The 16938-nt window shown below is 37.6% G+C and overlaps 3 protein-coding genes across 5 annotated transcripts; 2 read left to right on the top strand and 1 right to left on the bottom strand.

Annotated features, from left to right (window-relative positions):
* The first annotated feature begins 753 nt into the window (after positions 1 to 753).
* Positions 754 to 7247, top strand: LOC137186239 (vacuolar protein sorting-associated protein 26B-like). Its single transcript, XM_067595000.1, has 6 exons — positions 754 to 1419; positions 2994 to 3150; positions 3340 to 3504; positions 4357 to 4532; positions 4642 to 4784; positions 6093 to 7247. The coding sequence occupies exons 1-6, from the start codon at positions 1197 to 1199 to the stop codon at positions 6228 to 6230; spliced, it is 1002 nt and encodes a 333-aa protein (XP_067451101.1). The 5' UTR covers positions 754 to 1196; the 3' UTR covers positions 6231 to 7247.
* Positions 7248 to 7561: 314 nt separating this feature from the next.
* thyn1 (thymocyte nuclear protein 1) lies at positions 7562 to 12204 on the bottom strand. Of its 2 annotated transcripts, none has more exons than XM_067595003.1 (8): positions 12183 to 12204; positions 10033 to 10091; positions 9755 to 9939; positions 9596 to 9664; positions 9320 to 9412; positions 9145 to 9240; positions 8883 to 9033; positions 7562 to 8797 (listed from the first exon to the last, which is right to left on the bottom strand). In XM_067595003.1, exons 2-8 carry the CDS (start codon positions 10079 to 10081, stop codon positions 8751 to 8753), a joined length of 690 nt encoding a protein of 229 aa, XP_067451104.1. In that variant the 5' UTR covers positions 10082 to 10091; positions 12183 to 12204; the 3' UTR covers positions 7562 to 8750. The 2 variants fall into 2 exon arrangements, with proteins under 2 accessions (XP_067451104.1, XP_067451103.1); XM_067595002.1 differs by lacking the exon at positions 12183 to 12204 and adding an exon at positions 11463 to 11676.
* acad8 (acyl-CoA dehydrogenase family, member 8) lies at positions 11767 to 16887 on the top strand. Of its 2 annotated transcripts, none has more exons than XM_067594999.1 (11): positions 11767 to 11936; positions 12568 to 12668; positions 13430 to 13599; positions 13927 to 14040; positions 14192 to 14264; positions 14358 to 14495; positions 14620 to 14755; positions 14971 to 15068; positions 15174 to 15326; positions 15470 to 15572; positions 15709 to 16887. In XM_067594999.1, exons 1-11 carry the CDS (start codon positions 11819 to 11821, stop codon positions 15762 to 15764), a joined length of 1260 nt encoding a protein of 419 aa, XP_067451100.1. In that variant the 5' UTR covers positions 11767 to 11818; the 3' UTR covers positions 15765 to 16887. The 2 variants fall into 2 exon arrangements, with proteins under 2 accessions (XP_067451100.1, XP_067451099.1); XM_067594998.1 differs by having other exon boundaries at positions 11768 to 11936; positions 13927 to 14036; positions 14188 to 14264.
* Positions 16888 to 16938: the final 51 nt, after the last annotated feature.

Below are 16938 nucleotides of genomic sequence, written 5' to 3'. Positions count from 1 at the left end.
GAACAGTTTTACTAAACTGGTAGTGGTTTGACTGAACTACTTTTTTGATGAGCTACTGTAAGAATTAGTTTGTTTCTGAACTATCTAGTCGTAAAGTGGCAATTTTAACCCCTTTATACAGATAGTAACTGCAGCCTAAATAATTTAGTTCTTAACATGTTAGATTCTTTTCTCACGTTAACAATACCCTACTGTAAAAATACTTTACAAGTAGAAGTTTTGCCTTCAAACTTTTACTAAAGTAAGATAAGTATTATCAGCAAAATGTACTTGTACTCAAAAGTAAAAGTACTCAGAGCATTATGCATTATATATATACATACTATATATAAACTACATATACATATTGGATTAATCTAATACATCTAAGCAGCATTGTAATTTGTAGGTGGTAGAGGTGTAACTAATTTTAACTGCATTTGTTTGTGGTGGGATAGTGTTGACAATGTATCATGTTATACAGCAGGTTGATGTTTTTGTATAAAAATCTGCAAAACAAAAAACTAGTAACTACAGCTGTCAGTTAAATGTAGTAAAAAGTACAATGATTCCCACTGAGATTTAGAGCAGAAGGAAAAAGGAAAGTAAAAATGGTACTTAAGTGCAGAAGTTGAGTAAATGCAGTAACTTTCTGATCTTACGAATGATGTCAGAGTACAGTAAGTATTACACAATATTTATGTTTTGAAAAGAAAAAAACTAACATCCATGCTATTTTATTAAAAAAAAAAAAAATCAACCCGGAAGTAGTTGAGGCAGGGCAGGTGACGTACTTCCTGATCATTTGACAACATTCACGGTATTCTCTTGTCGAAAACAAACATGTAATATCTACATTGACACAGCGAGGATCGTGTCCGTTGTGAAGCAGACTATTTATTGGAAACATTGAGGTGAACAGAAGAAAAAAAGGAAACGGCTGATTTGCCGATGGACGTATTATTGCGCGTTTTGTTGTGCAACCGTATTGCTGTTTTGCTTCATCAGTGGAAATGAGTGTGGACATGTAGCTAATGTTGTCTGTAAAATATCTCTGACTTCTCTTATGTAATAGTGTGTTGTTAACTCAGAGAGAGGTCGCACACCCTTCAGGCCTTATTGTGTGTTTTCTACTTTGAAACATCAGCAGGGTTTTTTTTTATTAGTTTGCTAAGAAGTAACGTTACTATAAGAGTTAGCACAGGCGTGACGTTACAATGAGCTTCTTTAGTTTTGGACAAACTGCAGAAATCGATGTAGTCCTGAATGACGCTGAGACGAGGAAGAAGGCTGAACACAAGACTGAAGATGGAAAGAAAGACAAATACTTTCTTTTCTATGATGGCGAAACTGTCAGTGGAAAGGTGAATGTCACACTGAAGAACCCCGGGAAGAGGCTAGAGCACCAAGGGATCAAAATTGAATTTGTTGGACAAATAGGTAGGTGAAAGAAAGAAAGAAAAAAAATCAGACACAGATGTTCACCAATGCAAAATGACCTCATACAGTATGCAGTGCAGTCTGTGTTGATAACCCTTTTTAATTGAATAATATTTGGGATAAGGGGATAATTAGGGACTATTAGAAAGTTATTGGGATAGAGTGGGGAGGCTGAACATGATGATTCACTTTTTAAAAAAGCAAGGCCCTCTTTAATCCCAGTATGTGCCTCTCATGCACCATTACAATCATGTCACAAGGCTAAGCATCAGATTTCCTGAAAAGTATGTATCTAACAATCAACAAAGCTCAGAGGGTTGTTTAACAACACTTACAGGTGTTCTTTCCAGCGTACCTTAAGACTCTTCCAACTGTCTGGATGAAAAGATATTCAATCTGTTTCACAATGAAATATGCCATGCTCATTTTGTGAAACACAAGCAAAATATCACTGTGTTAGTCTGTATGTAAATATTACATAAAAATCACAATACAACTGATAATATAAAATTTTTGGTTCACATTGTATGAGTTGAGCAAGCAACACCTATGTTTGGATTAGGAAAAACTTTATTTTTTTAATCCATATGGTTAGAAGAGTCTTTAAGTATTCTGGATAAACCTTCAGACAGCAGTAAGTGTTGTTAAACCTTCTGTGTTTTTCAAATATTGTTGGGTATTTATTTTTTGGGAATATTGGATGCTTGTAATTGTAATGCACACAAGGCCTTCTCCATTGTTATCAATGTTTTCTTTGGACCCTCCACTTGACTAAGAGAAGAATTGCAACTCTCTCTCCAACAATATCTCAAAGTAATATAACACTGTTGAAATGGTTTTGATAACTACAGGTGCACAAAGATAAGCTGATGTGCTCCAGTTTCAACTTTTATATGTTAATGGAATAAAAACTTTCACATAACTCCAAACTGCACACAAGAAGTGGAATTAGCAATCGCTAAAATTATGGCAAACATAAAATAATGTCTCCTGTTTATAAAATATACCAGCCATTCTTTAGTTTTGAACCAAGAACTGTCACTGTCACTTTACATGGCGTGTTTTTTTTGTCACGTTTTACTTTAGTTCTGCTTCCTGTTAAGATGCAGAGTCAAGTGAAGAAGGAAGATAGTGACAAAAAATGTGCTCTCTAGAGAAAGAGTGTTCAATCTCTAAAAGCTCTCCCCCATTCTCTTTTTTGAGAGAATGGGGGAGAGCAAAAAGAAAAAATACATAAGTCTTCCATTTTTCTAAACCCCCCTCTTCGCCCTAACAATTTTCACAAAGTGCCTTTGGGAAAGACTCAGGAAATCTTGCACAGTGTTTGTGAATATACCCATGAAGAGACTCATAATAAAGAACAAAGAACACAGTTTTATTGAAAATAAATTTCTGTATATCTGTCCAAAGTTTGATGAGGGACAATCATAAAATAAATGCATAACTGATTCAGGCTCCATATTTCAAAATGTATATTTATTTACATGAACTGAGTAATTACTGTGCAAAATCTAAAAATGAATATTATTTTGCTTCTGTTAATAATATCTGTTAATAATATCTTTCCTTTCTAGAGCTGTATTATGACAGAGGAAACCACCATGAGTTTGTTTCCCTGGTGAAAGACCTCGCCAGACCTGGTGAAATAACTCAGTCTCAGACCTTTGACTTCGAGTTCACTCATGTTGAAAAACCTTACGAGTCCTACACAGGCCAGAATGTTAAGCTAAGGTAAGCTTGAACATTCACTCTACTTTACAGGCGGTGAAATGAGTGACTATAAGTGTCACTCTTTAACCTGCCTGACATGTAGTTACATTCAATGTTTTGTGTTGTAAATATTATACCAGCTATATGTGGAAATGTGGGAACAATATTGTTATGAAATGCAGTTTCAGTCACTGTTTGTTACAATTGCAGATACTTTCTTCGCGCTACGGTGATCAGAAGACTAAATGACATCAGTAAAGAGATGGACATCGTCGTCCACACGTTGAGCACTTACCCTGAACTCAACTCCTCCATTAAAATGGAAGTTGGAATTGAGGATTGTCTCCACATTGAGTTTGAGTATAACAAATCCAAGTAAGAAAACCTTTTTTTTTTTTTTTACCCCATTTTTAAAGTGAACTCACAAGTAATAAATACTTAAACAGCCCCTATCTCTGTAGAAAGAATGTTCAATCTCCAAAACCCTCCCAGACTCTCCCAAAACCTTAGACTACCCTCCCTTCAGTAAAAATAAAAATACATAACCCTACTAACCCTAACCCTTTTCTGAACCACCGTTTCCACATAATAATTTTCATATAGTCCCTTAGAGGAAGACTTATTTTGAATTTTGAGTTTGTGTAAAACAAATTTAAGTAAGAAAACATTATTTTTATTTTCTCCATTTGTTAACTTGCAAGTTGCCTTTGAAGAAAGAAAAAAAATGTAGGATTAAAAAAAAATTACATACAGGTACAGGAATAAAGTATTATATCCAGCAAAGAAAATAATTAAAATAAATACAACACCCTTTGAAGATACTACTGTTAGTATACTAGTCAAGTATAGTAGTTCTAGTTTGAGTCTGACAGCAGTAGATCTACTAGCTGCACAAATGCAGAGAGACAATATCATTCATGGAGTTGTGTCATACTGTCTAAAGCATCGACTGGAAAAATGCGATTCTGAGTGAAAAAACGAATACTCAGGTTCTCAACTTCTTGTTATTTACAGCCCTTGTTTTCATCTGTTCATACTTGTGTCGTCATTTGTCTTATGATTTATTAATTTTTGCTGTATAAACAAACGCAATGAAAAAAATCTCTATATTAAGATGAACAAAATAACTGTAGAAAGTGCAGACATGGGGGAAAAAACAAAGAAAAATAAATAAGTATACTTACCCATATGCACATACCTAAACTATGTTGATTTGTCTTCTGACAGGTACCATCTGAAAGATGTTATTGTTGGAAAAATCTATTTTCTGCTGGTGAGGATTAAGATAAAACACATGGAGATTGACATAATCAAACGTGAGACAACAGGCACCGGCCCCAGCGTATACCATGAAAATGACACTATTGCCAAGTATGAGATCATGGACGGAGCACCAGTCAGGGGTAAAAAAAAAACACTTTATATTTAATTATAATTTCAGACAGTTAATTTAACCACACCAGTGTCAATATAGATATCATCCAACCTGTTACAACGTATTTTATATTTTAGGAGAGTCCATTCCCATCCGGTTATTCCTGGCTGGCTATGATCTGACTCCCACCATGCGAGACATCAACAAGAAGTTCTCTGTGCGCTACTACCTGAACCTGGTGCTGATTGATGAGGAGGAGAGACGCTACTTCAAACAGCAGGTAAGCTACAGATAAAAGACAGTACTCAAAGCAAAAAAGTCAAATTGGTCACTCTTGGAGCTCAGTCAATCTATTCTCCTACATCTGGTAGTAATCTGAGTTAAGAATGATCCATGTAAATACCTTTTTTTTACTGTCACTATTAACACTGTAACATTTTGCAGCAGAAGCTTGATTACTTGGCCATGTTTAACACCTCTGGCTGGGTTTCTTCAAGGTTTCCTAAATGTTGAATTGACAAAAGATAGAAATGAAATATAAATGTAACATTGTTTGATAAATACAAGCTGTGTTTCAGTAGCTTTGAGTATGTAGTATGAGCTGCAAATTGAGGGTGGGCTGAGACAGCCATAGAAAGATCTTGGAAGACAAAAAAAGCTTTCATACTTTTTGAAAACACTTTTAGTTTCCTCTTTGTGAACATAAACTGACAGTGGCATTTTGAGTTAAGTCAGATTTTAATTGACGTTTGTCAGCTCAAATCCTGTATCATTCCTGTTAGTTGGTTAGTTTTGTTTTGGTATACTTTTTGCAAAAACAGTATTAGTTCTGAAACAATAAGTCAATGCAGTGATCTGCAGAAATATAATCTACAACAATTTTGAGAATCCATTAATTGTTGAAGTCATTTGTCAAGCAAAAATGCCAAATATTTGCTGCTTCCTGCTTCTCAAATGTGCTGCTTTTGTTAACTGAGAATATTTTGGTTTGTTTTAATAAGTCTTCTGGGGCTCTAAGAACAAGTGATGGTCTTTTTTCTTTTGTTGTCTGACATTCTACAGATTAAACAGTAAATGAATAAGAAAAATTAACAGATTAATCAAAAATGTAAATAGCTGTTAGTTGCTGCCCTATACAGTATACTATGGCAATTACTATGTAGATGAAAATGGTACGCAGTAAAAGTCATATCAGGAAAAGTACAGGTGTAATTAATAACATTGATAACGGCTGTATTCCATCTAAGTGAGTCAGTTTCAACGTGCTGGTACTGTGCATACTGGTTCGCTGTCATGGTTTACTGGGACACTTGATGGAACTGAGCCACCATTAATGTTGTTAGTTACAGCTGTGTTGTTCTACAAAAACACCTGCTGTGAAAGAGTTTTATTGTTATCAGTTATCAGCTGTAGTACCACAACAGGTTGCCACGGTTGTGATTCAAAAAAGAAACATCACTTGTCAAGTTTTTTCATTTCTTCCGTGCAGTATGTTCCACTCGGAGATGTTTCGCAGGTGATTAAAAGCTTAATCATCATCCTTGTACTTCATAAAGTCTGAAAACCTTCAAACACTTCCTCTTTTCAGGAAATCACACTGTGGAGGAAAGGGGACGTGGTGAGGAAGAGCATGTCTCACCAGGCCGCCATCGCCTCTCAGAGGTACGAGGGCTCGGCCGCTTCGGAGAGCGCACTGGAAAAGATTGCAAAGGAGGAAAGCGGGTAGAGCCGCTGCCCTCCTGTCTCCTCTCACAAGACTCATCAGCGTCTGCGTTGGAGTGGCGGAGGTACCTGTCTACTGTACAACATCTGGTGGTGCAGCTGTTTTCTTTGTAGCCGCTGCTGGTAAAGGGAGGAAGAAGGGAAACCGACTTACAGTAAACAGTATGTGAACAATGAAAAAGAACAGTTTGCATGAGGCATTAAAAGTGGCTTCAGCCTGCTGGTCTTGTCCTTCCTCATTAATGCATTTTTTTTTTTCTTCTTGGGAATCAAACTAATCACCTGTCACGGTATCCGCTGTGTAAAATCTTTTGCATTAAATTTTTAAGCTATCACCCTTCTGTTTGTTACATTCTAACGCTTTTGGGATAAATTGATTTCTAATCTCTTAATTAATGCAACTAAACTGTCATGAATTTTCAACTAAATGTATCTCCAACATTCCATGTTTAATGAACGCATTCCTAACATTGTTGTAAGGTCAAGAAATCTGAAATAACTTTGCACTGCTATATCTTGTTCAACAGTTTTCTCTTTGTGTTTGTGTGTGTTTGCACAAATAATAGTGGACATGGGAACTGGAATTAAATCTTTTTTTTTTCTTTTTTTTAGCGAGAGGGCTCAAGTATTATCCCACACATTTTCCTTAGATCTGTAAATAAGACCAGCTAAAACCAGTTATCCTGTTCCAGTTTGTGTACATCGATTATACAGTACACGGTGCCACAAAATGACCTTTCGTGATCGTACGCTTTACCTCAGCATTCCAGTGGTGTTAGGAAAGGATGTCAAAGTGTTTGTATTAATAAGGTCTGATAGTATGAAGTCCTCTGTATCTTCTCTATTAGAGACTTGAAAGTTGTGCCTAAGTGTATCATGCAAATGAAATCCTCCTGCCTCTAACATGATTTTAGTCTTTTAACCAGAGAAAAGTTGCAGTAGAACTATCTATCTTTTGCAAAATGCTTATCAAGTATTCCTTGTCCCTGAAAGTCAAATAAATTGATGCCAAATGGAAAAACCTCAGACTTGAGTGAATGTGTTGACATGATGAACCTAAAATTGACTGAGTGGATAAAATCATGAAGACACCACATGAAAAAGGACATGTTCAAAATTGCTACATACAGAACCGTGTAACAGCTTTGAAAAGGTGCTATTATCACTATTTTTATTATACTATGTGTACAGTATCTGGAGAGGCCAAAGAGTTGGTTCTTGAATTTGCTTAATCCTGAATCAAACACATGAGCTCGTAATGTAAGAAATGTTACAGCATGCAGATGGTCGAGTCAAACTGCACTTATAAAAAGCAACAAGACTGAGTAAAATCACTACATTACAGCTTTGAAAACTGACTCGATCAAAACTTTAATGACACTTTGAACAATTACATTATAAACATCACAAATCTGGAATGTATGTCAGGTCATTTAAAAATAATTAGGATCTAATGGATAACATCTTTAATAGTACAGACCAGAGGTTCCCAACCAGTGGGCTGGTACTGTGCCTCAGAACATTTGGTAGCAAGGAAATTATAGGATTTGTCAAAAAATTGTAATAATTATTACATAACTTTATAAGATTCTACAGGGTGTTTTTTGCAGTAATTACCTTGCACTTACTTTACACATTCTGTGCTGTAATCATCATCACTTCCTGTCACCACACCAACAATATTCTGATTTAACTAAAGGGTAACACTTCATTTTAGGTCCTATTTAGCATTTATAAGCAGGATATAAACCGTTAATAAAGTGTTTTAAAACTCACTAGTGTAGTTGTAAGCCAATATAAGTGTTTATTAATGTCCTTGTCAACAACTGTAACTCTTCCTGTGGGTACCCATAAGTGGTGGTATATAAATAGATAATGAATGACAATATTGTAAAACTCAGTTGTAATAATATAAAATGTCTTCATAGGAAAAGTAACAATTGTTGACAAATTCTAAACACTTAAAATGTTCTTAAATCTGCCTTAACTATATTGCAGTGTGTTAAAAACCATTTATTAAAATGTTTACACACTGCATATAAATGCTTGTGTGAGGACACTACATGTGTTACTGAGAGGTTAGTTTTTTTAAGTGAGTGACCACAATGAAATACAGAGTATTTATAGCTGATTGTAACAAGATTGTCAGTGGAAAAATGGTCCACAGTGCAAAAAAAGAATGGGAAACGTCTAGCATAGTTATCTTTTGACGGCCATTAATTCTCATCATGATTGTTATTCCTTGTGGCCAAAGAATATTTCCAGTCAATATTTGATCAACAGTGGCTGACGTCCTACAAAAGCAAGCTGACTATCTTTCAGAGGTATGCTGTGGGTAAAAAGTGGATCTGAGCCATGATTTGACAAACACATTCAATAGTATTTATGAACAAGAAAAGTATAAAGAAATACAGTAATGTGGACTAAATACATTTTCTATAATCATTGGGTGATGGTATGACAGTGCACTAAATTGTTGCTTCATAATTTCACCCCATCATGAAGCATCATGTGGTCCAAATCCTCACAGTGGCTTTTTGTCCTCCAAACTCATGACAAAGTCAAACTCCTCTGCAAAGAAAAAAAATACAGAATGAGTGTTAAATAACATAATATAGTTAACAAAATAGGATTGCACAGCGTAGTTATTACTTACCACTGGTGAGTGGCTGCACAGACAGCCGGGCCCTTGTAAAGAGCGCCATGTCCTTTAAAGGCCCTCCTTTAGCACGATGCTGCAGGTGGTACTTTTTCAGCTCAGACAGAGGAATATAACGATTCATCATTCTTTGATAATGGACATCGACCTGAGAGAGAAAAAAAACAAGATCAACCTTCATCCTTAATTATTATCAGTAATTGTAATCAATAAGTATATTCATGTGTTTGCATTAGTGGTTATTTCTGAATTATTTCACCATGCTCCACTTGGGGTTGTCTGGTTTGCTGGTTGCATCAAAATGGGCGTCTTTCTTGTCAAACTGGGTGTGGTCCACATATGCTTCCTTCACAATCTAAAAAAAAGGATATAAAGCTGAATAACATTTTTTAAAATCACTAGAATATTCTCTGCAGGGAAAGAAAGTGACTCACTTTCATGATTCCTGCTACCCCTGGTTCCTTGCAGTTGCTGTGATAAAAGAAAGCCAACTGCCCTTCTTTCATCTGCCTCATGAAGTTTCGTGCCTGGAGAAGATAGACAGTTTAGAAGAACTATCCCACAGAGGGGAGGAAGAAAGAAAATAAACACTTGTATTCAAGCTTTTCTTTTGCTCGCTGATAGACAGTTTGGACAAGGCTGTTGAGAATAATTTGACAAAAAGCATTTTCAGAGTATTGTGATTATAGCAGTCAGCTCTGTGGCTCTACCTGATAATTGCGGACGCCGTCCCAGCAGCTGGTCTGATTAGGCAAAGCCTTCAGATCCTCGATCCCAAACTGCAGGATGAACCAAATGCATCAGACATGTGCAGCCCCCCTCCCTTTTTTTTTCTAACAACAACAGACTGTGCTGATGGGACTCTGTACCTTCATATCGATCCCATTCTCAAAGCGGCTCTCAGGCTCAGACTTCATCAGCCAGTGACAGTACTGTGGGGGACTAGATGATTCTTTGCTTTTCTTATTTCCAGACTCAACAGAAGCTGCAGCTTTTCTCTTCCTGCTGACTGTTTCCTTAGCAGCAGAGACTGTTTCACCGTCGTCATCTTTGGCTGTGTGTGTTGAAGCAATGCTCATCATTAAAAAAAAACAAACAAACAAAAAACTTGTAAAAGAAGTTTTACTCTGTGATTTAATTTACTTACCTGAATTTACTGTGCTTTTACTCCCTCTGGCGTTTTTCTTTGGAGGCATCTCTCACTGTCTGTAAAGAGACACGTTTCAAACATGATGCATTATCCATAATTGAAACAACTTTTCAATGAGGGAGAAACAGTAGAATTTTGTATGTCTTAAAGGCATGTCTTAATATATCATGATATACAGTAATGTGCAAAAGTTTTAGGCACTAAAAGTAAAGTGAGGATGCTTTCAAAAATATTGCCATGAATAGTTTTTACTTATCAATTAACTTCAAACAAAGTTCGTTTAACAGAAGAAACCTAAATGAAATCAGCAGTTGGTGTGAGCACACTTTGCCTTTAAAACAGCATCAGTTCTCCCCCGTACACTTGCAAAGTTTTTCAAGGTACTTGGCAGGGAGGTCGTTCCAAGAATCTTGGAGATCTTATTTAGAGATTAATAAATTTTAGGCTGTCTCTTCATGTAATCCCAGACTGACTCGATGATGTAGAGATCAGGGCTCTGTGGGGGCCGTACCATCTGTTGCAGGACTCCTTGTTCTTCTTGTTGCTGAAAATACTTCTTAATGAGTCTGGCTGTATGTTTGGGGTTATTGTCATGCTGCAGAATACATTTGGGACCAATCAGACGCCTCCCTGATGGTATTGCATAAGCATCAAAACATCTAAAGTGCCTAAAACTTTTGCACAGTACATTTACATCTATACTTTTTACTGTTACATTACAAAATGTAATTATTTTATCAATATCGCCCACAGCTAATCCATAGATGATGAAAACAAATTCAACACTTTACACACAACACAAATGATCAGTATGGTAGGTTTTGCAGTAAAAGAAATATGAGATTGTGTACATTAAGTTGCTGGTTTATTAGTTACACCTAAAACACTACAGCCCTGCAAGAAATCCTTCCTACATCAAATATCATTTTCAGTTTTTACTGAAACTGTTGTAATGAGGTGATGATTCAACTGTATAGTTGTCATGGAGGCTGCAGATTTCAATGCCTATGTGTCTGATGTTTTGTCCATATTTGGATACGTTTCAACAGCACAACAAACAACGGCCTCTAAAATGATTGCTATAGGTGCTCTTCTAATAAACTGGCAGCTTAATGCATTGTGGGTAATATAACTGAAATGAACTTATGCTCACTGCAGTGGTTTTCTACGTGAATACGTTAGAAATAGAAATGCATGCTCTAAAATTTACTTTCATAGGTTTAAACATTTGTAACCATCCATTTACAACTTAAAATGAGCCCATGAAGGTAACATTAGTGGGGCATGACAGAGATTAAAAAGGACTTTAACAGCTCCACACAAACCTGAGCAGCATATGCAAGCAAACTTCATAGAGTTTGGCAGTTACACAGATTATAATGCAGCTTTAGTCCGTAGATAACCCCTATAAACACTGATAATCGTACCTTTGGGTCAGTGGTGTGTCAGGTAAGCGTGCAGCCACCAAAATCCGCGGAAAAATCCACATCACGTGACGTAAACAAATTTATTTAGGGTTAGGGTTAGCTGCTTCCGTTTGTTTTGTAACGGCTTTAACGGCTATTTCTCAAACAAATATAACGATAATAATCGTACATGGGCGGACGTCAACATGCACTTTAAGTGTGGGGTCAGTCGACTGTACATACAAACTAATCTCTACCATGGATGTATCTTTACAGTACTCCGCCTCCCGCCTCCCTGTTGTTAAAACTACATTTCCCAGCAGCAGCAGCGCCGCCCCGTCTGACATAACTCAACCACTCTGTCGTAACAGTTAAACATGGCGGCGGTCGGACCTCTATCAAGAATCCCCAGACTCGGCCACAGCATCTGCAGGAGCCACCGTTTAATATTTAACAGGAGCTCTCAGAGACGAGGAATAGCTTCATGTATCGACCGTAAGTCCCGAAAAAAGAGCAACATCAGCTCCATACGACAGTTGTGTTTTATGAAAGAAACCCTTGAATGGCCCCGCACCGGCGTCCATAACTGATTGTAACTTTATAGCAAGCTAACGGACCAGTTTTAGCATTAACTTTTACAGCTCTCAAGCACCCAAACATGCATCTTTTGGCCGTTTATAAAATAAGAAGAGTAAACTCAAACAGTTAGCGGTTAATTTAGTGCTTTAATATTAGTTTTACCTGACTGTCATTGGTTAGTTTTGGTCGTCCAGTCATGAAGCAGAGAGGGCTACACACCCCTTCTTAACACCGCCCCTCTCTCTCCTCAGGCAGGTCCTGATAAGATGTATGAAGGACATTTATCTAAACCTGAGATGGATAATTTATTTACACACTGTGTCTGTTGAAGAAGAAGAAGAGTGTCTTGTTTATCTTAAGCAAGCACCTGCATCTGTAACATTAAGGCCATTGTCTTCCAAAGATATTCAGAAGCAATGTGACAGTTTCATTTGTTACACCTTTATGTCTACATTCTGCAAAATGAAGTGTCAGAGCACCAGCATGATTGCATTTCATTTTGCCTGTATTTTACTGTATGTTCTCTAACACTACTCTTTGTTGACAGCTGGTCATGGACTCTCAGATGAACAGAGGGAGTTTCAGAAAGTGGCCTTTGACTTTGCAGCCAATGAAATGGCTCCACACATGGCGGAGTGGGACCAGAAGGTATGTTGGAGCCAGGCATTAAAGGATAGGTTCACAATTGTTCAAATCTGCCTTAAAACAACAGTCAGGTGCCCCTGTGAACACAGAAAGAAGTTGTTTTCCTCACTGTAATCATCCCTCCTACTCATACTGGCTGTTAAAGATCCCCTTCAAATGCACTCTCACTGTAGGTGATGGGGGCCGAAATCCAGAGTGTGTCCACACAGTCATTTTGTGCAGAATGAAACAGAAGGACTGTGGATTTGCCCCCCATCACTTACATTGTAAATGCGTTATGAAGGCATCTTCTAATGGCCAGTATGAACAGGAGGAATGATTATTGCAAGAAAAGCCTATTTTACTGTTCATTTGGGCACCTGACTATTGATTAAAGACAGACTTTAAAAATTGTGAACCTGTCCTTTTAATTATTGGTGTGAAAATGTCAGTGCAGCAGACTCAGGCTTCATAATCTTTGGCCAGAGGGAACCACTGTAAATGCAGTGTGCATAGGAGCATCTCCAGAAGATCCAGTTTCCCAAAGGAGATAAATGGAAACACACATCCTAAAACTGAACCATTGTTAGGATCATTCTGAAATGACTGGTGCACCTATCTCATCCTTTACTGTGTTATATGTCACAAATACTGTTGAATCATGCTGATATTAGAATTTTTCAGACTCCACAAGAGATAATCCCTAGTGTATTTAAGTTATAGTGTATCATCATCACCATCATCATTTATTGGTGTATATATTGTATGTATGTTTGTTTTTTCAGGAAATGTTTCCTGTTGAGACGATGCGAAAGGCAGCCCAGTTGGGGTTTGGTGGGATTTACGTTCAGCCGGATGTTGGAGGATCAGGACTTTCTCGACTGGACACGTCAGTCATATTTGAGGCCTTGTCCACAGGATGCGTCAGCACCACAGCTTACATCAGTATCCACAAGTATGAGCCCCTTATGTCACTTTAATGACATTAGTCTGCAGATTAAGGTTGTTTTTTTAAGTGAGAGAATTTTATAGGTAAAAGTTGACTTCAGGCTGGTTGTTGTTGAAAATTATATTTCACAGGATGGTCCAAATTTGTCAGACCAATTGTCAGTTTTGTGAAGGACAGTTGCCAGAACACATGTAGTTACATCTGAAACTATAAGTACAAGCATTGTGTAAACAAAAACAAAAAAAGGTGAAACATAAATAAATTGTATTATGACCATATAGTGTAGTATGATGGTTGTTTTCAGGTATATTTTCTGTGTTCTTTACTTTGCAGCATGTGTGCCTGGATGATAGACACCTTTGGCAATGCTGAGCAGAGGGAGAAGTTCTGCCCTGACCTCTGTGCAATGGAAAAGTTTGCTTCTTACTGTCTCACTGAACCAGGCGAGTCATTTATAAACTTAAAGGAAACATACGCTCCAAAATGTCCCTCCAGTAATGACATTATATCACTGTCATAATAGTGCTCAAAGGTGGCTGCCTGTAGGTAAAGATCAACAACACACTAACCCGAAAGTGTAATCTTTGGTTCTAGGCAGCGGCAGTGATGCTGCTTCCCTTCTTACAACTGCACAGCGGAAAGGTGACCATTACATCTTAAATGGTTCTAAGGTAATTTCAAAACTGTCATTGCTCACATGTGGTTTGAAGCTTACTATATATACAGTGAGCCAGAAACATTTCTCATCTCTCTATGACTTTCAGGCCTTCATCAGTGGAGGAGGAGACACAGACGTATATGTTGTGATGTGCCGAACTGGAGGCAAAGGAGCCAAAGGTATCTCATGTTTGGTGGTAGAGAAGGGAACTCCAGGCCTCAGTTTTGGCAAAAAAGAAAAGAAGGTAGGGTTTGTTGGTGTTTGAAAACATTTTTTGATGTAATTATGTTGCCCTGTAGCTAATGTTTTCAGGTTACCACTAGATGGCACAATTAAGTCACACAGCTCTTCCTCAATCTGCTCTCCAGGTGGGTTGGAACTCTCAGCCAACCAGGGCAGTGATATTTGAGGATTGTGCCGTGCCAGTGACCAACCGGCTTGGTGAGGAAGGACAAGGCTTCACCATCGCCATGAAAGGCCTGAATGGAGGCAGGATTAATATTGGTGAGGAGGAAAACACTATCCGATTAGTCACCCCTCTATTTCACAGCTCTTTGATAGCTCAAATATGTTTATTATACCCTTAGCTAGAGAAAATGATTGGAATTACTCTGATGGAAAATGATTAAATCCAAATACAGATTTCCTGGACATGTAAGGAATTGAATTCAATTCTTTTTTTATATTAATTTGTTTTCATATAAACACTTTGCTGACAGCATCCTGTTCTCTCGGGGCGGCACATGCCTGCGTACAGCTGGCAAGGGATCACCTGTTGGTACGCAAACAGTTTGGAGAGACGCTCTCCAACAACCAGGTAAGTAACTCAGTTTTTTAAAAGTATATTAACACACTCTCCCAGTGACAAAAAGTTATCTTAAAGTCGTCTTTACTTCTCTCTCCCTGTCTGTTATGTGTGTAGTTTCTTCAGTTCAAACTGGCAGAAATGGCCACCAAGTTGGTTGCGTCTCGCCTTCTGGTGCGTGAAGCTGCGACGGCGCTTCAGGAGAACCGGTCTGATGCCGTTTCCCTCTGCTCCATGGCCAAGCTCTTTGCCACCGATGAGTGCTTTAATGTGAGTAATACTGAGTGTTAACATGAGAGTAATTATATTTTCACTGAAAAGAAAACTGTCAGATGTTTGTATTTGTTTCACTTGTGTCTCAGGTTTTTTCCATACTATTAATAATATTATTATTAACTGTTCTACCTCAACAGATATGCAACCAGGCTCTTCAGATGCACGGCGGGTACGGTTACCTCAAAGACTACGCAGTGCAGCAGTTTGTCCGTGACATCCGAGTACATCAGATCCTGGAAGGTGAGTTTTTTTTTAACAGGGCATCAGTCATCATTTCATTATAATTCATTTCCTTACATTTAAGAGAACTGTGTTAAGTTTTGTAACAATTACAGTTTGGTTGACTCTCTGTTTTGCTTTTTTGTTTCCTTTAAAGGAACAAATGAGGTGATGAGGATGATCATCTCCCGAAATCTGCTGACAGAGTCATGATAAATCTCTTTCCTGGACCTTTAAGTGACTTTAAGTGACTTCAGTGATGACCATATTGTGATGGTCTTAACTTCTGGTTTGTTACAGTGTGACTGGTTTCCTCTGTTGCCCTCTGCATCATAGCTGTTCCAAAGGTGGCAAAGGTCATTTGAGGATTTGGGATGAGCCAGTCAACAAAACTTAGATTTTTAACTATAATAATGCTCTAAATATGGCAATATCAATGTGTCAGTTTGCGGTTGATCATTGGTTGAGTGAAATATCTCAGTAACTATCGGATGGATTTCCAAGAACATTTTGCACTTTCATGGTTCATTGAGGATGAGTCCTAAAGACACGGCCATCCCCTGACTTTTTATGTAGAGCCACCTGCAGGTTCATTCATACAACACTTGAGTTAATGATAGCATACCACTTATAGTAATGACCCAATTTCCAGCTATACTTTGAGAATAATGCTAATATAGCATGCTAATATTCTAGCTACAGGCATGTCAACATTAGCATTTGGCCCAAAGCACAGCTGCAAGCACAACTTCAGTTGACAACTTACTTATGTATGAAAGTACAGAATGCAACTGAAGGCTGAGCCTGAGCAGCTTAGTCTGAGCTGTTATACAGTATAATGGCCACCGCACAGAGGGTGAACCTGTTTTGATTTAGGTAACTACGTGGCGTAAAAGAACATTTAGGTTTTCTCTCACTTTTTTTTTATCCAACCATTTTGTTTCTTGTGGGGCCGCCAGCATGACTGGACTTACTCTTGTTTTTCTATAAAGGCTGCTCATTAGAACTTTTTCACTTAATTTGAGATTCTAATTGTTTCCTCTTTTATTTAAAAAAGAAAAAATAGACACTAACTTTAGTATTAAACGCTGTGGTTATTCTGTTGTGGTAATGTGTATGTTACACATCTATAACACAGGCAGTTAAAACATCTCTATCCTCAAGTGGCCTTCCAGATCTCATTTACTGTATGTTCATGGTTACTGTATTTTACCCTGTGTGTTCTGTAGTATGTAAAAAAATGGCTATATGGGATGTGTACTGTGGATTATGTGTCACTTTGCCAACTGTACTTGCTGTTCACACTCCAAATAAAATGATCTCAGCTTTTATCAAAGGATTGTCTGAAAAATATTTTTTAAGATTTCTGCCACTTGTATGAATTGTT

The sequence above is a fragment of the Thunnus thynnus genome, chromosome 7, assembly GCF_963924715.1.
Source record: "Thunnus thynnus chromosome 7, fThuThy2.1, whole genome shotgun sequence".
Classification (NCBI taxonomy): Eukaryota; Metazoa; Chordata; class Actinopteri; order Scombriformes; family Scombridae; genus Thunnus; species Thunnus thynnus.
The sequence above is the reverse complement of the archived record's forward strand: the minus strand, read 5'-3'. Positions and strand labels throughout refer to the sequence as shown.